The sequence below is a fragment of the Haliotis rubra genome, unplaced genomic scaffold, assembly GCF_003918875.1.
Source record: "Haliotis rubra isolate DU_JTF1 unplaced genomic scaffold, ASM391887v1 Scf485, whole genome shotgun sequence".
NCBI lineage: Eukaryota > Metazoa > Mollusca > Gastropoda > Lepetellida > Haliotidae > Haliotis > Haliotis rubra.
The window spans coordinates 21,282-43,599 of record NW_025767174.1 but is presented as its reverse complement, the minus strand read 5'-3'; the positions used below and the strand labels follow the sequence as shown (position 1 = coordinate 43,599).

At 37.8% G+C, this 22,318-nt stretch overlaps 2 protein-coding genes across 2 annotated transcripts; one reads left to right on the top strand and one right to left on the bottom strand.

Annotated features, from left to right (window-relative positions):
- Positions 1-6,065: 6,065 nt before the first annotated feature.
- LOC124291201 lies at positions 6,066-8,477 on the top strand. The gene is made up of 3 exons (XM_046728135.1): positions 6,066-6,235; positions 6,873-6,953; positions 7,111-8,477. The coding sequence occupies exons 1-3, from the start codon at positions 6,074-6,076 to the stop codon at positions 8,320-8,322; spliced, it is 1,455 nt and encodes a 484-aa protein (XP_046584091.1). The 5' UTR covers positions 6,066-6,073; the 3' UTR covers positions 8,323-8,477.
- Positions 8,478-8,888: 411 nt separating this feature from the next.
- On the bottom strand, positions 8,889-11,618 carry LOC124291204. Its single transcript, XM_046728140.1, has 2 exons — positions 11,393-11,618; positions 8,889-10,774 (listed from the first exon to the last, which is right to left on the bottom strand). Exons 1-2 carry the CDS (start codon positions 11,412-11,414, stop codon positions 9,261-9,263), a joined length of 1,536 nt encoding a protein of 511 aa, XP_046584096.1. The 5' UTR covers positions 11,415-11,618; the 3' UTR covers positions 8,889-9,260.
- Positions 11,619-22,318: the final 10,700 nt, after the last annotated feature.

Below are 22,318 nucleotides of genomic sequence, written 5' to 3'. Positions count from 1 at the left end.
TGTGAAGGGAACCACAGGTTGTGAAAAAGGGCCCACCTTTTGCGAACACCAGCTATGATCACTAATTAACGGTGATTGCAGAAACACTTTCTTTATATGATAAAGTCGGAATTGTACAAATGACTTATCATTAAATGTTTTAGATTAGATGGTCACTTTTACTTATATTTATTGTTAAAGGTCACATGCAACGCAAAACACAACTTTGCAGATTCTGATACCTTTAGGTATGGACTTACAGTAACAATTATCAAAAATGCAAATTCAACTTATAAAGTTGAAAAATAACGCGATGACAAAAACTCCGCGAAATCGTTCAAACGATTCACTAAATTCACCCCAGCTGAGGTGAAAAATGGTTTCAACAGCTGTGCTGCGCTTCGCTCATAGCGCATGCGCAGTGAAATAGGTTCGCGCAGCTTGGAGCGGGATGCCCGAATAATAAGGTCGTGGGCAGGAGTTGTCTAATCTTGGTTGTGTACACAAACAATAAATAGTAAATAATCTATTTGTTACACAAAAGAACCTTGTTAAGGATCTAGATCTACTCAGCTATGTGTCAACCAGTGAGGCGTTCGACATTTCAAGACGGAAAACCTTCGCTGGCGGTGAGTACTCGGAGTAGGCTTTGATGTGAGCCTATTTTTCTAATGTTTTCTTTGATATTTCACAGGCACAAGCTTTTATATGTTATGACAGTATATTACTGATTTAACTGTTTGCATAATTTCATTTGACTATTTCAGCACACGTTCTTCTTACCGAGTCACCTTCTCAGTTCCATACTTAACAGCAATGTCATTATATAGCATTGTCAGAAATTCTAACTGTGATATAGATATGCCTCTGTCACAGACAAAACTTAATATCTGTTTTATTGACACCTATGTGTCTGCCTGCCTGTCTGCTAATGACAATAAGCAATACACAACTTCGATCACTGACCACATGCAATTTGAAATTAACACCTATCAGGCTATATACCATAAACAAAACGCATTGATTTATGGCTCGTGCACCCGAGTTCTGTCTCTGTCACTTTTATGTAATTACACGGACAGGCAGGTGTGATACTTGTACACATGACATATTATGATGTCTGTTGATTGCAAAATGTTATACACAAAAATGAGGATGTTATTAAAAACCAACATCTCTATACACACAAAGACGCTCTGACAGGGTTCGGTATCCCGGGTGCTTGTTTCGAGGGAAGTAAACCCAAGTACAAAATATTGCACTTTGGATTTGCGATTGTACACTTATAATTTTGTTTATTTGTTTTTTTTCATAATCAGCAATGTATATTATATGTCATGAATAAATGATAATTGTGATTTAATTATGTTTCATTTTTTGGGTGCATCTAAGCTTTAATATGGCTTCTCATTTCTAATAGAACATCTGCATTTTGAAAGACAAAGCTTCGATAACTGAATCTCTGATTATTGACGTCAAAATGTATCACAGCGAAGAGAAACAAAACTCACATCACAACTGCCTTGCTAAATATTGTAGCTTTGAGCGTGTATTCTCATTTATGCAGAGAAGATGATATAATTGGAGAAATATAATATGACCGAAAACGTGGTTTGTTGAACGACACATTTTCATATAATTTTAAATAGCCACCATTTGACATTTTGAAAATTCTTTTTAAACGTAAAACCATGAACCCAAAAAATGTTCAATCAACATTTATCATGGCGGATTGTATACAATAAAGTCTCCTGTGAGGCGGAATACCAGTTATTGTGTGGGACGTGGGATTTCATTTGATCATGTGTCTTCTGTGTGTTTGTTTGTGTGCAGCTGTTTCAGTGAATATGTGCTTGTATTTGTTTCTGTGTGTAATATGCTGTGCTAAAATTGAAAACCTCGTCCCAGTCATACAGAAACACTCATGGCATGAAAGCCAATCCTGCAATTCCTGCCTTACATTGTATCAGTGGGTATGTGTTTCGCTTCGAGTCTTTTCGTTCCGATGTTCTTAAAATGGACCTTCAAAGCAAGTTTACATTGTTATATATTTAATCCAGTAACAGGTATTACATGTTCAGGAGGAACTAAGTCCCGCCCGTGTACCTATTTGTCGAAAAGGTTTGCTGATTTGTCCAATTGAGATTGAGAAATTTTCCAAATAAGACTTGACATGTTCCAGGGAAGTGAAAATACTTATGAGTTCCACCATTGTGTACTTTGAACATAAGCATATACCAATGATTCTCAGGAATATTCAGATCACTTATACAGATTTATGAAATATTTATTGATGTCTTTCCTGTATAACTGATGGGTTTGCTGAGGCCTTACCTCACTTCTGGCTTTGCGTCCAATGATAATCCTAGCCATACTTACGTAAACGAACAGGAAGGGTATTTCGAAAGGGTCGGATACATTAAAAAAAGCCCAAATGAATATATCTTATATTGAACACCTCTCAGTCGGTGAATGGCCACAATCAGTGACCGCATTAGCGATAAGATATTTCATTGTCCCAATTCCATTACATAAGTGTTCAAGGCTCCAGATAAGGGCCGTATCGGCGTATGTACGGATACAAAATATGCACGATACGGTAGGAAATAATTTAGGAAACGTTGCAGATACGCACCACAGCAATAGTGTACGTTCTTAGAATCATCTACAGATGTATTCATCTGAAAAAGTATTGTTTTATTTACCTGTTTACAGCATAGTAGCAATGTTGTTGTGCATATATGAAACGAAACACAAGATTACTGATACTCCATTAAATTTTAAGTTTTTCCACTACTCCTATATTGAAAAAATAAGGAGTACGTACTCCTGATGTTGAAAAATTATCTGGTGCCCTGAGTGTTAATAAAATTTTGAGGTCGTCGTTATCCCACGAAACAAAAGAAGATAACCGATGTGAAGGGAGATAACCCATTAACAGGGATGCCAACCAGTCGTAATATAGCACGTGCAATATAGTTCCATCTGAGCATTGAAAATGTACAGATTCCTCCTCTGGTAAACTTATGGGTGACAATATTTCATTTTGGTGATAAAATCGACAGATGAATGTCACTTTCTGAGTGTGTGTCAGGTTATAAAGAAAGCGAGCTGAGTGTTGGGGGATTGTGCACATATATTGAGCAGGAGTCGATCGTGGCTCTCCGCGATAGAGTGTTGGATGAGAGAGGCTGTCGGTAGTGCGTCAGAAGAACGACAAATATAATGGAATAGAGGATAACGTTACTCTGAGGGCAGCTCGATATGATTTGATGTTATATTCAACAGATGAAAAAAATGGCATTTTAATTATATTAGCACAGCGAGCTGACTTTTCGTTTTCGATTTTTGTTGGTAGATTTGCCATAACTGCCAATGAATATTTGAAACGGGGAGGACAGCGCTACTAAAATCAATGACTCCATTGAAACGGGGAACATTATACAACATGGACTTTGGATTATGTCGACACTGAAATATTGTTTCATTCTCGGAAGTGTGCCAATACATTATGAAGTCTTATGAAGGTTATTGCACTCTTTCCCAATGTGTACCACGCACCAACACACATAAAGAAAAAAGATGTCTTGCATTATTGATACCAAATTAGCCGACTGTGCATACGGAAGAACACCAGGCAGGACGGAGTTCAATTCGTCGTTCTTTACGTGTAATACCTATTCTTGCTTTAAGTCCTTAACCATGTCAACTTAGATATTCTAATTCGCCCAACTTCAAGAAGATAGAACGGAATAGAAACAAGGAACACATACAATTCACTGATGCTGTTTCAGACAAGAATTACTGGAAGACTTTCCGCGTCACGAGGTTACTGATTGATAGTGACAAGGCATTCATTTTTATCTGTTTAACCTTTCCAATAATATCATTTGTAGATTTAGATTGTCAAAAGTCACCGTGACCGCCTCGGTAATCAAATATATTATTCCTCTTGTGCTCGAGATTGTTTAATCTTACTTACATTACGGAAACCAGTTGACAATCAAATAGTCAGACGTCACGACACAGCATTCGGATATATTTCATCACAGAATGGTTCCTCTCCCAGTCTCCATTCCCCGTCTCTGTTTGAGGACACGATCGGGTTTACTTGAACTGTTTTAGCGATATATAGATAAAATGTGGATCCATAGACATGTCTCCACAGGACATGCTTGGTCATGAAGACAGATTAACTGTTCCATTTTGTCTTAACCTCTTGTTTATCAAATCTCGTGGTTGGACGTGGTTTGAGAGAAAGGGTCAACGTCCTGGACTCTTTGGCAGCTTTTCTCGAAAAGTTTTTATCGAAGTATTGTTATACTGCTCCATTTGCTCTGTGATTCCTTGAAAGAAATTTCAAATATTTCTTGTATTATTCTTAATTTCATAACATGTCATGTGTAACATATTTGGTCAATTTTCTATTTTCTATTATTCAACTGGTTACACATCTTTGATATTTTCATGTTTGTCGAATATATTTGATAATCATTGTCTTTGGAACTTCAAATTAAATGTGTAGGTTATATGCGTAGGTTGATTGTCAAGTTATTATTAAATGTATCTTATGTATCTTGCCAGCTTGTTCCTTGAAGAAGCGTAACTTAATGTTTGTGGTTCAGTGCTGAACGCTCACATGTGAACTCTGCATATAATAAGCATATCATTGGCACTTGAACGATAAATGAACTACGGTGATGCGTGAACATGTGTTGCCGTAGTGCATCTAAACATTCATCAGTGTTTATAATGAATGTGAAGTGTTATTGTGGTTCTTGTGCCGATGTGCCATTTCTAAAACATAAAAACATGTTCTAGTTAGATATTATCTATATATAAATTCATATCATTCGCAACAATCATACTAATCACGTATAGGTATGCATATAAAACTAATATGTTTATGATATTTATCTGCAATAATTTAATGTATGATGAGTTGATATGCTTATATCATTAATTGAATTCAAATGATAACTTAATATTGATTGTTAGACTCTGCTTCCGTAATAAGTTTTGGAAAGCACAGGTTGCTCTATAATATCTGTACTGACATCATTCTTACTTCTTCTTAAGTCTGGGGCGATTTTTATCTCAATATGAACCTCTAATATACTATGAAATGATCCTGTATATATCTATTGATCATAATATGTACCTACAAGTATTTAATGTCAGAAATATCGTTCTAAACTCGTTCTTTATTATAATATAAACTTACACCTTTAGAAGAACATTTATGTGTATATTTATAGTAATATAACTCTGCCCGTGTTTGTTTTCCTTATAATATCTGTGTCTATTTTTCAATCCATATATGTCTATACACATATTTTTTTTTATTACACTTTGAACCTATCCAAGTTCATTAATAATGATATGACCCTATAGGTGTTTATGTGTTACGCCACACATGTGTACTTAACTACACATATGTGTACTTAACTATGAATCCTGCAGTATTTATATCAGAATGTGAACAAACGCGCATACTCTTTATGATAACATGAACCCGCACATGGACATATCCATTTGTCATAACATTAACTTAACAGAGGTACATAATAGTGAGAAAAAGACAGTTTAATGGTGTTGCAAACACAAACCTTACCATCACTACGCCATGAAATATGCTTACACATTAATGCAGTTGTAACACAGCGATCAACATCCCCCCCTCCCCCTCCCTTACATACATCACTGTTATTAAAATTAATTTTGATAAATAACGTATACTTGATAATATGGGCTTGGAAAAATGGCTGACATAGCAAAACAGAATTTCTCCCAATTCTTACTAGAGTTTCCATTGATGAATAAGACTTTATGCAACATCAAAATTACAAAGTGCCTTTTCAATATAGACCTTTCCACGGAGCAGTGCTTCGTGCCACTCTCAGTTATCCCCCTTTGTGGTGGCGCTAGTGTCGTCCGCCATTAAGCGGCTGCAAATTGACATTGACGTTTTACGTCTGGCAACTTGCTTGTTTTTTTCGAAAATATGTCTCGGGACAGAGGTAGGCCTTATGAACGTGGATCAGGGAGAATTTGTGCAATGAAAGACTGTACAAATAGCCAGAGAAATCTACGTATGTGGAAGGAATTGCCCTGTACAGTCCATAAACTGCCACGGAAGGACTGCCCTTGTTTATTTCCCTATCATCTCCATAGGTTTCCTGTGAATGAAGATCGTCGTCGTGTTTGGGTGTCACGTGTTAATCGGAAGGATTTTCACCCATCTGATAGCAGTGTGGTATGTATTTATCAAGATAATTAGTGGCACAATAGTTTATCCCATCTGATAACTAGAGATAATGAAACGTTAGATATTTTGTTATTCATGTAGGGCCTACAGTGCTGGACCCCGTTTCACAAAACTCTCGTAAGCTAAAGATCTCGTAGCATTCGTACCTCCTATGTTACAGTATAGGAGGTACGAATGCACTGTAGGGTAAAGCTATGCAACAAAGGGTTGAACGACAATTTTTACTAGTAAAATATTCCAACATTTTAAAACCTTATGTGCTACAAATCATTATTCTAGAGACATTTGTATTGTAGAAACTTACTGATATCTTGCAATATGCCCAAAAATATTGAGAGGAAACAGTCTATTTATCATTATTTACTCAATATATCTTTCCTTAAAATTAGTTAATAACATTACTGGATTAATTTATTATGTAATTTATTATTGCTTAATTACTTTACCCTCCGTGTATCGTTAGTGTACACATAGAACAGGGATGTAAAGAATTTCTTTATTTAACGGCTCTAGTGTTTAACAGGAGTGAAAAAAATTGTTGAAAATGTGATAACCCATTGTAGTTACTGGAGTGACATTGGCTAAATAGAAATGTACTTATTTTATTTTTATAACTCTTTTTCAGATATGCTCAATTCATTTTTTGGATGGCCATCCAAGCAAACAAAATCCTGATCCAGTCTTAAATTTGGGATATCAACGAAAGGTTAGTGTACTTTAAGTTTAATGTAATGTACAATATAGTCCTACTAGTGATGTATTAAACGTAAAGTTATTTTGACAATTATGTTATTAACTATTTATTACTGTTCATTGATGTAAAAGTATAATAGCCTGTTATACTTTAACTTTCCACTCTCCAGGTGACACAAGGAAGAAGGACCATTTTCCGACACCCTCTCTCTGATGTTTCTCGGACCCCAAGGAGCAATCAACTGACTGAGGAGTGCCATGCTGAAGCTGAACTGACAGATCAACCTGTATCTCAAGCTGAAGAGAAGGAAAAGGGGAATGATGACTCCAGACCAAGTGATTGTGACTGTTGTAAACAGAAGTCTTGTTTTTGTCTTCACAGACCTATGATAAAAGTTCCAAACAGAACTGTAGGAGTACAGGTTCATTTTAACAAGTCAGTAGATCACCATTATGCAACCCAGCACTACACGACCAAAACAAAGAATGTCTCTGTTCAGGTTAATTTTCCTGCCTTTTCTGCAGACAGTATTAAGACTAACACTGATTCTGTGTTTTACACTGGACTTACTCTACAGGTGTTTCTGTCAATAATAACTTATCTTACATCTGTACTGCGGTCAAACATTAAGATGCCACTCTCAGATCAAACACTACTCACACTTATGAGACTTAGGCTTGGAATTCAGTTTCATGATCTTGGGAGAAGATTTTCAATTTCCACGCAATTAGCAAGTAAAATTTTTGGAATTTGTATCTCAATTTTAGCCAGAAAGCTAAAGGATTGCATTGTTTGGCTCCCAAGAGATGTTATTAGATCTGCAATGCCAATGTCCTTTAAGACTACCTATCCACACACTACCTGCATTATTGACTGTACAGAAATGTTCTTGCAACGTCCATTTTCATTGAAGGTTAGAGCTCAAACCTACAGTACATATAAAAGTCACAATACTGCCAAAATTCTTGTTGCTATTGCTCCCAATGGATATATTATGTATGTTTCAAGATGCTATGGGGGTCGTGCAAGTGATGTGTATATCACCAAGAACTCGGGTTTTCTAAACTACTTGTTACCTGGTGATGAGGTAATGGCAGATAGAGGCTTTACAATAAGCAATGAACTTTATGCTAGAAGAGTGAAACTGAACATTCCTGCTTTTATGAAGGGTCGTAAACAACTGAGTGCTACAGAGTGTATAGAAACACGAAGAATTGCATCTGTAAGAATACATGTAGAAAGAGCAATTGCCAGGTTGAAGTCTTACAGAATATTGAATCAGGTTCTACCTCTTAATTCCGTTCAAAAGTTGGATAAGATAGTCAAAGTGTGTGCAGTCCTGTGTAACCTCAGACCAGAACTCATCAAGGACAAAGACTGAGTAGTCATGTATGTTTCAGACATCTAGTAGGCTGCTTAAGCTTATGAGATGTATGTGATTTTGCAATGTGATATTTCACCAACAAGAATGATAAATTATAAATACATAGTCTCATTGAATTGATGTTTAAATCATTAAACTGAATGTTCCCCTCACCTTGATTTTTGTTTTCATTGCTGTTTTATGTTTAAATACCAACCTATAGATATTCAATGAAATCAAACTTGTAAATCACCTTAACCCTTAGACTGCCATATGCATGGCACCATATATACAGTGATAGAAACTACCAGTGGCAGATGGCCACCACTTTTGTCTTTGGGCCACTGATATTTTGGAGAAAACAATAGCAGTTAGTGATCACCAAAAGTGTTTTTTTTTTTACAGATACATCACCACTTGGGCCACTAGGAAAATCTCACAAGTTTCTGTAACTGTATATATGGTCCCATGATATGTGTGACAACAATATTCCTGTTTCAGGGGGTTAAAGATTTCATCTTAAGTGTGAGTAATTACATGAGATATAAATACTGATCATGTTCATTAAAAAACAAAAACACATATTCATTTCATACTGGTACATTGTATTTTATTATTCAACCTAAATATGTTAAACATTTATTTTAAGTTACTAGCATGTGAAATAGTATTTGACTTGAACTGTAATTTTCTTCATAAAATATCAGCAATTCATAATACACAACTTTGATTTTATTACTATTCATTTGAGTGTCAGTGAGTGAAGGAAATGTACACATTTACAGGTTATATACAAATTCTTTTTAACATCAACAGTAAGTCAATAACATAGTAGATACATCACATCAATTAGATAGATAGCAATTTATTGACTCAGCTCTAACAAAACAACAAACTTCGCATAGCTGTGTAATTTATGTGTTGATGCTGTTACAGCTTTATTTACACTACACATGCTACGGTGACACACAGAACTGCTTGTATTCCTCACTCAACACGAACCGACCTGCCTTGAAGTCATCAACCAACCGGACCAGCATATGTTTAAAATAAAACGCTCTTAATCTAGACAGTGTATTGTCAACAAAGCTGGAATCATATGCAACATCAAGCAGGACTCTGTCATGTTCTTCTGGTCTCCACATAAGAAAGGTGCACTGATGTTTTCCTGTACAGAACATACACATTTGCACCTGAGTGAAATATCCATTTCTCCCTTTTGAGTAAAGAACTAGTTCACTCTCAATGTTTCGAACATCACCTTTTCCCGAGTCAATCATTGCATGCACAGATGTTGTAGGACATTTTATTTCTAATATTGCAGAATCTTCAATGATTCCATCAGGACTAGCAGACAGAAATGGTTCATGTGATGATATAACAGTTCCTGTACACATTACTTTCTTCCCAGAAATATCCTGATAATGTGTCCTTGCTATGGGTTCATGGGTCACTCCATAAGCAGTGTTGTCATTACCCTTAAATCTCTCATACAGGTGATTGTTCAGGAATTTCTCAGGGTCGCCTCTACTTGTTTTAGGTACACTGTTGGCCTTTGATGCTGGTATTCTTACTCGCCTGCTGTCTTTCCATAGCGGACTTGATGATGCACCCTGGTTTAATGTTAAATTACTTAATTCTTCTCTTTTGTACTCAGGAAGATTAACATACTTGTCATAAAATTCCTGGCAAACAGAACATTCCAATTTTGTGACAGTCTTGCTATAATCAATATCATGAGATCCATGTCTTGATTCATCATTTGACGTTTCCTTGCAGATAGGATTTACATTTTCAGTGGCTGAAAATGTTTTATGGAGAAGTGTACCCTTCAGTTTCCAAAGAGAACAAAGTGGAGAATTATTTACATGCTCAGTAAAGTCTTCTGTGGTAACAAACTGCTTAAATCTGTAGGGCTTGCTTTTCGATGATGTAGACGTTTCTGCAGCTTGACTGGGATCATCAGATCTTTTTGGATGCTTGAAATTCATGGCCTTTAATTCACTGAGTAATTTATTGCTGTCAGTCCCTCGTCCCCATGTACAAGGTAAATCAGTACAAGATTTACCAGCATATCCATGTAACCAGGCTAGATGTACAGCATACATAATGGCTGCAACATGACTACATGACCTTCCATGACCAGCTGGGCAAGTGCAACATGCAGTTAATACAGTACCATCTTTCCTTGCAGCAATCCATGCATTGTAAGGAACTGTAGAGGCTCCTGGCTGAGAGGGTGACACACAGGCTTTAAGATAATGAACTTCATTTTCCACAATGCTTTGAATATCACCTAACCATCCATTCTGCACATAATTATATGCATATGTTGCTCGAAAAGCTTTCATTTCCTTGGAATCAAATGAGTGGGACTTAATGAGGTAGTCAATAATATCTTCATATCCTATCTGAGGCCACTTTCCAGTATTATTGGTAACCCACTTGGCACTGCCTTCAGGTAGTGACTCTGTAACAGAAAGTACAATAATAACCATACCCACTCATCACATTTGACCTAGCCTCATTACAGATTGAGATAACTATCTGACCTAATTATATTTAACCAGCTGTTACTTCTAGTTACAAGAGAACGTCTTAATTTGTGTGAGATAAATAAGAAATATACTAGTACTTTTTAATAACACAAATATGTAGATAAAAAAGTAGAAGGTATTTTTCACAAATTATTTGGTCAAGGTATAGTCAAAACGTAGTCATTTGTGAGCATTTAGTAAGAGATTACCGTGTGTAAATCTAGAAATTTATATAGCTAAATAATAAATTTTGACGATGGTTCTTGACCTATCAAATCAAAATATAAACAAGACAACATTAGGGGAATATGTTTGGAAATATTTAAATGCCCTATACATATTTGAAAATACAGGCAAGTTCAAATTCAGAACACAGGCCTTATAAGATACAGGCGGCCTATAGTTTACATGCAGTTTCACGTTAAATTCAACTTCGTTTAAAGGCCTTCAGTTTTCGTGCACAATACAATAGCCGAGTTACAACAAAATGCACATGATATTGACATTACTTGGTCATTTCTTTAAACTTTAGTACGTTAAATATATCTTACCTGCAATGTTTGTTTTAGACATGACATCAGAAATCCCTAAAACGAGATGTAATGTTGGACCTGTAAGTAGACGTTGTTTTTCGCGGCGTAAGCGTTGACTGGGCACCGTCTAGACTTGTTTGCAACGTCATAGATTGCCGCGGCGTTACAAATAGCACAGACCAGTTCATCGTTGCAGCCGCTTAATGGCTGCCACAAAATGGCGGCGCCCATGAAATAAGCCATGGAAAGGTCTATATGTCGCCATGGAGGATGCAAAGGACACATGACGTTGACTGCATGGACATGTGCCTATTCTTACCATACTCAGCAGCCTATGAGCTGCCAGTTGTGTGCATCCCGGAGTAAATATCAACACATATCACCCCATGCTTTGAACATAACTCAAACCACTTCTTATTAATGGCTTAAAGCCAAGAAATCTCACGAACAGGACATATTAGATTCCTCCTTACAATAACCACTGGTTGTTTGTTCTGTTTGTACATAAACAAGTCACATTCAGGGAACACGACCCGTGGGATTAATCTAATAGTAGAACACTCGTATTCCACATCATCAGTATGCAGTAGAATTTCAACCAATCTGAACAAGGCGTGAATGGTACTACTGAAACAGGAGGCGTTTATCCAGTGTTAAATACCCTTACCGTGCCCTCAAAACAAACATTCCACACCGAAAGCTTTCTCATGTTGTTTAATTAACAATTAACGTATATCAGAACATTCACTTTAGTGTCATGTGAAGCAGTGATATATCTAAACACAGCTAGGTTTGCTTACTTTAGATTAAATCGTAAAAGTATTATCGAATTACATATTTTATCATGTTAGAACAATGGATTCTGTAATACCTCTCAAAAGCTATGTAAATATAAGATACTGGCATCATGATAATCATGTAATTTGTCCTTCCTACATCACAAGGCCCAGCATCCAGTGAGCAACTCTGCAATTTAACCATGCTGGGTTGGATGCGAAAGATGTTACTTTCGTGTGCCTGCGTGCATGCATGTGCACAAATATAGTATGTTGAGCTTAATTTTGTATCAAACATATTCGTATAAATTTTGTAGCTACGGTTTCAATGACTAAATGTAGTAAAATGTGAGTTTCAAACATTTGCTACACTATATCTGTATACCTAAATCAATAAAATGCCATGAAATGCTTCACGACCTCTGTTTCATGACCACAGGAAACATCTTTGTATGGACCCTCTGTTAAACATGATAAAAATGTCGGTAAGAATAAAAAACATTCAAAACAGAATTTTCAAACAAAATGCTTAATAACTTCCAATGAAAGTAGCTTCCAATAACAGTTACTTGTAATAACATTCAACATCTTGCTCATATGCACTGAACACGTCTTATCACGGCTATGACAGTGAGTCTAATATTTTTATCAACTCTGATAAACTCAATTATATGGCCTATGCTTGCAAGGGCATGATTGTGAGTTTGCTTGTTAACCATAGGTTCCGGCTATATGTTTGATGGATCTATTTGGACGAATTTGGCATTTAAGCATCAAGTATGCCAGAATCCCTTGCCAATATATTTTGAAGTCCAAATCAGCGTTGGCACTAATTTACCAATACCCCAAGACTCGTTCAAGTCCCGTTCCCCAGGGATGTGGAATTAGAGGTTGTGACATTCCGAACTTCATACGCTCTCTCCCAGCCTACGGTAATCATAATAGACTTTGACATAGACCGATTAGCCAGATAGTGTATTAGATTTACTCCCAGAAACAGACAATAGTTATTTGATTTCCTGTGTAACTGACTGATTGACGAACAAGTTTGTTTATTTTACCCGATAACTTGGTAACACGATTCTAATCTCGCACCAGAAACCACCTGAACTGGACTAAGTGCGAAGAGTGTGTTGAATATTATAATTTAAAGTTTTTATAATTGTCTTTATGATAGGGTTATTTTCGGATATTATCCATCTGAACACATCAGTCGTTTTTAATATTGAAGCATAGATATGGAGGATAAATGTGTCTATTCTAATTCAGTAAACAATGTTGCGCATGCAGTTTGTTAAAGGGTTGCAGTTAACGTTCAAGTGAGTGAGTAAGTTTGGTTTTACGACGCTTTTGGCACTATTCCAGCAATATTAAGGAGGGGGACACCAGAAATGGGCTTCACACATTGTGATCATGCATGGAATCGAACCCATGCGGGAAATTGAAACCATTTCTTTAACCACTAAGCTAACCCACCGGCCCTTGAGAGGAAGAGAGTACCTGGTATTGTACATCATAGCCAGCGATATGATATTGTATTAAGACTACCCTACCGTCCCAAAGTTCAAGACTTCAAAGATAAATCAGTAAGTGGGAGTAAGTACCATGATGCTACAACAGGCGTACTACGACGAAGGCTACTGCTACGACAATACTACAACAACATGTTTTGATGTTGTCTGTTAGGTTACTTTGACTATTGTTTTGAAACCACTCCTCGTACTTCAACTGGTACTTCTTCTCTATGGTTAGGTACTGAGCTGCTGTTATTGCTACAGCAACTGCAACAACAACAACAACAACAACAACAACAACAACAACTGATACTTACTACCACGACTACTACAACCGCAGCGTCTTGTTGTACTACTAGTAGCAGACTATCTACAAAGGACAGTGTGCTAGCCTAGTGATTAAGTGTACATTAATCTCATTTGTTAGAGAACATTGCGTGAAACCAATTAAAAAACCCATACTCATCCACCTACAACAACGACGATACTACTCCTACTACTACCACTACTACTACCACCACTACTACTACTACTACCACTACTACTACTACTACTACTACTACTACTACTACTACTACTACTACTACTATTACTTACTACTACTACTACTACTCCTAGTACTACTACTACTACTACCACAACTGCTTCCAGCATCCACCAGTACCACCAAGTATATTACTACTACCACCACTACTACTACTACTACCACTACTACTACTACTACTACCACTACTACTACTACTACTACTACTACTACTACTACTACTACTACTACTACTACTACCACAACTGCTTCCAGGATCCATCAGTGCCACCAAGTATATTACTACTACCACTAACTGCACTACTACTACTACCACCACACTACTACTACTACTACCACCACTACTACTACAACACTACTACTACTACTACAACAACGGTACTACTACTACTACTACCACTACTACTACTACTACTATTACTACTACTACGACTACTACTACTACTACTACTACTACTACTACTACTACTACTACTACTACTGCTTCCAGCATCCATCAGTACCACCAAGTATATTACTACTACCACTACTACTGTCACTAATAACCCAGAATTTAACTGCAGCCTATTCAGTTACATACAACCACAAACTATCACTCCCGGAAGTATATTTATTCCATCCACCAACTGAAGCAAGTTCCAATCAGCAGAGCCAATCGAGGTTCTATATAGACACATGATATCCTAAAAGCTACTTCCGGTACACATGAAGCACCATCCAAACAATAACCACGGATACCAGTGTCGACACAAAGTCCGAGTAGATCACCAGTGTTATGGCTTCATATCCGACAGTTATGCTGTACGACAAGGCTCTGAACTCACTAAGGAGGATGTGCCCAGCGGAGCAGGGATACGCTAATGGTGGTTCCATATTGTTGGATGATGATAAACCTGGCTGCGCCCATCAGTGGGTGCAGATGGGTCAGTGATGTGTTTAATGGTCCACGTTCTAATATAAAAGCTCCATTTCGTATTAATGTTTACGTATCATATGGCTACTGAATGGGACAAGGTTGCCGGAAATAGATCAAAGTAACTCGTCATATATGTGTTCCTACTTCCAGAAATTTGAGCCCTTCGTATTTTTTATGGGTGTAATAGAATCTTACTTGAAGGATTATTTAGGATGTATGCATTTCCGTCACATTCTCACATCAAAATAGTAAAACGTTAATGGAGATGGTTAGCCGTTAATTCACAAACAACAAGGAATGAATGCCTGTGCACATTCAATACATTGGTATAATTAAAGTTGTCAACTAATGCCATCATTTAACTATCGCATCGTAATGGTTTTCAATATCAATTGTATTCTCACATCAAAATAGTAAAACTTTAATGGAGATAGTATCCATGCCGGTTGGTTACTACAAATTTTCAAAACATTAAAGCTATGTCACAAACAGTGGTAATATAGCATCATTCTCGGAGGACTGTTCGTCAGCTTTTCTAGATGTTGAGGACACTCCTAACTGTATACATCCGGAAATTGATTTGTTGCTGAAATAAGATTCAGTGAGCCAACTGACAAGTACGAGCACTAGGTTTCTGTCATCCATAAATTATTGGACTAATTGTGATGTTATTTGTCAGTCGTATTGACTTCTTCGCCTGCCTAGCAGTGGACACCACAAGTGATCTGTCTGGAGTGGACTCGTATAACGCTAGGCACGACAAAGAGAAATGTGTTACTGAAGTGCAGACATCTGATAATTCAGTCAGACATGTTTAGTGTTATTAGTCTTACAAATAACCCAAACTATTCAGTAACGTACCGTCAATCCACCGTGAGACTCGGCTGTCCTTGGTAACAGTTGCTTATGGTGGTCACAACGATCCATCTAATTATAGCTGCAATGGGTGGGTGTGAACGTGTACCGTTCATAATTTACTTCCGCAATTCCAGACGACACAATTTCGGTTGACAGGTGATCATGATATAGCAGTTATCGTCTTGCTACAGACCCCACAGTTTGTATCACCTATTTCAGCACGGCACCCTTGGGAGCTGCATAAATCACCTTACACGTATATCCCACTCTTCCATCAGGTTCCAGGATCAATTTTGGTCCTCCACCTGTAGCTTAAACTCTTAAATATTCAAATGTTCTAGGGTACTAAATTAATGAATTAGATAGAAATCAGTGTCGACCAGGGAATAATATTCTCCTGTTTGGAGTATGTGCGTTAAATTATTCATGTATGTGTGGTGGGGGTGGGAACCTGCAGTTGAGGTTGCAGTTGTAGTGGTGAGAGTGGTGACATGGTTCTGGAGATTCAAACTATATGTCAAGCCTCACTGATGTATATACCACAATGCAATGTAACGAGTTCAAATCTCGTTCTCCTCAATCGCCGTTGGTTGCGAAGAGTAGGTGGATGGGTAACCAGGAGCAACTTTGAATTCCTGAACGTTGTAAGTGCTTGGATCCTGCCCAAGGACATGTAATATGTGGGCGTCTTCTGAAGCTAAGGGTTTCTTTTTTCTATTTTTCTTTTTATTCTGTTGTTTTTTCTCCTAAATATACATCAGCTGTTCTCCCAGTGAGTACAGTACCAGATAGCATGAGATAGAAATGTGGCGCTGCCGTATTAAATTTACAATCCTTTAAACTGCATAATGCATTAAGAGACATGTGCCGAAAGTGTAACAGCTATTTTGTAAAAATAATTAGGGTTTCGTTCCAAAATCGTATACAATACTGCTGTTCAACTTGGAATGAATACAGGGTCCAATATATACTGATAAAGAAGAAAACAGACATACGAAATATGATGCACAAATCTGTCACGACTAAATCCCACATGAGCATAAAATTACTCAAACAATCCATAGAATTTAGCTATATTTTTAATTAAAGCATCCATTTGCCTCCATAGAATGCTTCCATTTCCTTTTGTATGACTGAAATCCAAAAATCAGTTAACGGTTATGAAATGAGTCTCTTGGTATGTAACCCAAATCGTCCCTGTGAAAGTATTCCAAACATTCACGGGAACACTTTAAATTGCTATGACTGTTTATTATGGTTTCAGGATTATATCGGAATGAATTTAAGAGTACGGAGAGTCGTGACACATCTCTGAGCTGAGGAACGTTATGTACCTCACAGGGTAGTTGCCTCACGCTCTGCAATTATTAACGGTTAGAGTACCGACCTGTTGTGTGTCATTGTTTGCCTCTGTGAGAGAATCTGAGTATTGATTTCATGTGGTGGAGATCATCAATACATTCATCACAGTGGTAGAGATCATCTATACATTCATCACAGTGGTAGAGATCATCTATACATTCACCACAGTGTCAGAGATCATCTATACATTCACCACAGTGGTAGAGATCATCTACACATTCATCACAGAGGTAGAGATCATCTATACATTCATCACAGAGGTGGAGATCATCTATACATTCAACACAGTGTCAGAGATCATCTACACATTCACCACAGTGGTAGAGATCATCTATGCATTCATCACAGTGGTAGAGATCATCTATACATTCACCACAGTAGTAGAGATCATCTACACATTCACCACAGTAGTAGAGATCATCTATACATTCACCACAATGGTAGAGATAATCTATACATTCACCACAGAGGTAGAGATCATCTATACATTTGTACTCCCATTTGACTCATCGTGTTGTTTCGAAAGTGAACAGGTACCCATCAGGGGTTAAAACAACGTTTAACCTATTGTCAAGACAATTTCTGACAACACGTGGTGCACTAGTGTCCAGCTAGAGGACATTGATATAGATTTCTGACAACAGGTAGTGCCTTGGTGTCGAGTGACTGACAACAAGTTGTGCACCGGTGTCCAGTCAGAGGACACTGATATAGATTTCTGACAACCCGTGGTGCACTGGTCGCAGTGACTATACGACCAAGCAATCCATCATGTTTTCTCATAATGGAACACAAACAATTCTGGAACACTTGTTTTGATAAACAATATATTTCGCAAGGTTGATTTTGTCTGTTACATTTCATAAGCACTACAAGCTCGTTGCAAGTCATGATTGAATATATCTTAAAGACTCTAAGAAATTTATGTGCCTTACATACTTGTCAGCCTTTAATGATATGAAATTTTGCACCAAAAACCCCCAAAGAACTACATGGTTTTTTTCCTTATTTGAGCATTAACAAAAATAACCAGGAACATTTCATAAATGACGATAACCAATTATTTTCGATCATTGATCGGTTGAAATGAACCAATCATCAATTATGAGATTTTAACCAATTCTCAACACTAGTGTCCAGTCATTGGACACTGATATAAGTTTCTGAGAATGGGTAGTGCCCTGGTGTCGAGTCACTGACAACACGTTGTGCACCGGTGTCCAGTCAGAGGACACTGATATAGGTTTCTGACAACAGGTAGTGCCCTGGTGTCGAGTCACTGATACTGCTTCTGTCCAGTCAGAGGACACTGATATAGGTTTCTGACAACACTTGATACTGCTTCTGTCCAGTCAGAGGACACTGATATAGGTTTCTGACAACACTTGATACTGCTTCTGTGCAGTCAGAGGACACTGATATAGGTTTCTGACAACACTTGATACTGCTTCTGTCCAGTCAGAGGACACTGATATAGGTTTCTGACAACACTTGATACTGCTTCTGTCCAGTCAAGAGGACATGGCTCCTGTCGAGTGACGGAACATGGTGCAGCTGGTACATTGCCCCTTTCTACCCTTTGTGATAAATGATTGTCTTAATAAATAGTTAAACCGACCCGTTATTCCTTTTTACGACAAGCATAGGTTCCTGAAGACCAATTCTAACCCTGATCTTCACGGATCTTTCACCAGTGAGGGAAAACTGAAACAACTAGTGTAATTTGACCCAACTGACCTGTCGTGGTGGAACTGAAATGCTGATCTAAGTTGTATAACCAAAAGTGGAATTATCGGTCTTTATCGGTGAAGTAGCTCGGGGAATGTTCTAGTCATTACTTAGTCGACTCTGTTTCAAGTGGCAAGTATATATGATTCAGTTTCTTTTAAAACAAAACTAGCTTTTGTACTTTTGTGGCCTACAATCTCTTTTTGCCCCACTGTCAGATACATAGTGACTTATTTTATATGTTCAGTATTTGTGCATTCCTTCTAATGTCGGGAACCAGTTGGAAGACGGTTACATATAATTCAGTGTTTTTTTAAAAAACAAACTAGCTTGCAACAATGTACTTTTGTGGCCCACAATTTCTGTTGGCAACAAGTACATATCTTAACGTGTATCGAACCATATACCTTAGGCTCTCTGGACAGTCACTCTATCCGCTACGCCTTGTTAGGTTTGTAATAACACCGGCTGAAGGATGGAGGGGATGTAGATACCATTTGGATTGTTTTGTATGTTTATAAATACATATCTCCGCAAGCAAATTCCGGAGGAAACAGAATCTCAGACACCACATCTATTCAGTGGGGGATGTTGCCTCTTCCTCCTTCATCCTCTTTCCTGGGGAGATTGTTTGGCAGATAAGTTTTCGATTCTCTGTGGTTGTCGTCAAACCGGACTAAAATAGGGATCAGTTAGAATGTGTGACTTGGCGTGTGAACAAATCCCAAAGTTGAAATGGACTTCACACATTGTGCCCATATAGGGAATCAAACCCGGGTCTTCGGCGTTATGAGCCAATGCTTTAACCTCTAAGCTACCCCACCGCCCCTTGTCTCCATGTTCTGCAATGTGACTGGTATTGGAGGTAGCGGACCATGATTTATCACACATGTAGTAGGTAGCCTTGTGCTAAAGCACCTGCCCCTCACTTTGAAGACCTGGGTTCAATTCCCCATATGGGTACAATGTAACAAGGCTATTTCTGGTGTTTCCCGCCATGAACCAGGTAAACTTAAAGTCGACTCAAATATGCAAAATACAGGTTATGGGAAAATAGTTGTACCAGGGAATGCCCACGATGGTCTCAGTTGAATTTCCCCCTTACCATCTAATGCCAGATGACTCATACACGTAAACATAGAAGCACCTATGATGAAACCTCTATGTGCATGATGGTTTAATAAATGTTCTTAGAGATATGTCAGTAGTTATTTTCAGAATCTTAACCTTGATGGAACAGAGATGCACTGTACAGATAACCGAGAACCAAATGCTACCTCATCAACGAGGAAATTTGGATGATTACAAAGTCTTATATTAATTATGAATTTAAATTATTTTTCCGAAAGCACTACATCAACGTAATGGAATTCCTTGAACGCAGTCCTTTATTTGGTCCACAGCAGGAATCCAGCAGCTAAATGAATGAGCAAACTCTTTGTTGATCAATAAGCAATTATTGCTGACTTTTTATGTTGGTGGACTTTAATATAAATATAACTTTTTATGGCTAATTTGGCAAACTTATTTTGGTAGCCATTGGAACAGAAAGAGATGACCTTGACCTAGATGAGATATTTAAGTCAAATGTCTGTTTCGTTCATAGTTTTCTTGTTTTTAATTTAAAAAATGATTTGATGAATTTATGGACATGTGGGGAATTTGACATACCAATTCCTGGTTATAGTTTATTTTTTAGCATGCGTGCGTGCGTGCATTAGTGTATTAGTGAATGAGCGAGTGAGTTGGGTTTTAAGCCACTTTTACTAATATTCCAGCAGTATCACGGCGGGGACACCAGAAATGGACTTGACACATTGTGCCCATGTGGGGAATCGAACCGGGTCTTCGACGTGACGAGCGAACGCGAAGGCTACCCCACCGCCAACATTAGTCAATGAGTGAATAAGAGCATGATAGAGTGAGGGCATAAGGGAGGTGAGGTAGTGAGGTTTGACGCTATATTGAACACATTTCCACTCAAAGGTCTTTAATGTAGCTAATGAAACTTTAGGCATGGTTGAAGGACGCCCCTTAAACGACTATCCCGTGTTCCTACATTGTAGGCAGTGTAAAATATCATATACTGTCACCTTTCATTTTTTCAAATTTTGTAAATGTATGCTCACGTCGTGTACATGGTTTCAGGTTTTGACAAATACGACGTGAACCTAAATATTACTATGTGCCACAAATGTATATAAGTTCATTCACCAAATGCTAAGTCAAAAGCGTGAGGAGAGAAATTTACTCATTCAGAGGCCTGAATGTTTGGTATTGGCTTGCGAGGGTAAAATATGTCAACATTTCAAGACGTTCAATGTTTCGGTTGTTTTCACGGGATGCAAAAGAATCGGTCATTTCATTTTACTTGAGTGGGATGTGGGAAAGTGTGAACCAGATGTGATAAAGAGACAAGAGAGAATATCTCGATGTCTTGTTGATGATGCTTCAGCCTTGGAGAGAAGAATCAGTCGTCGCTGGCCAGGCTAATTACTGGTTTGAACAACCCATTCATCGTTAATGCTCTCTCCATCAAACTCACTGTCATTCACATGCTGAACTCGACCATCTTTGGTCAGTATACTCTTGGCCTTCCTCAATATTGGGACTTGTTACCCTCGGCAGTTCACACTGTTACCTCTCCTGTGAGGCGGAATATTAGTTATTGTGTGGGACGTGGGATTTCATTTGATCATGTGTCTTCTGTGCGTTTGTTTGTGTGCAGCTGTTTCAGTGAATATGTGCTTGTATTTGTCTCTGTGTGTAACACGCTGTGCTAAAATTGAAAACCTCGTCCCAGTCATCCAGAAACACTCATGGCATGGAAGCCAATCCTGCAATTCCTGCCTTACATTGTATCAGTGGGTATGTGTTTCGCTTCGAGTCTTTTCGTTCCGATGGTCTTGAAATTGGACCTTCAAAGCAAGTTTACATTGTTACAGATTTAACCCAGTAACAGGTATTACATGTTCAGGAGGAACTAAGTCCCGCCCGTGTACCTATTTGTCGAAAAGGTTTGCTGATTTGTCCAGTTGAGATTGAGAAATTTTCCAAATAAGACTTGACATGTTCCAGGGAAGTGAAAATACTTATGACTTCCACCATCGTGTACTTTGAACATAAGCATATACCAATAATTCTCAGGAATATTCAGATCACTTATACAGTTTCTTGAAATATTTAGTGATGTCTTTCCTGTAAAACTGATGGGTTCGCGGAGGCCTTGCCTCACTTCTGGGTTTC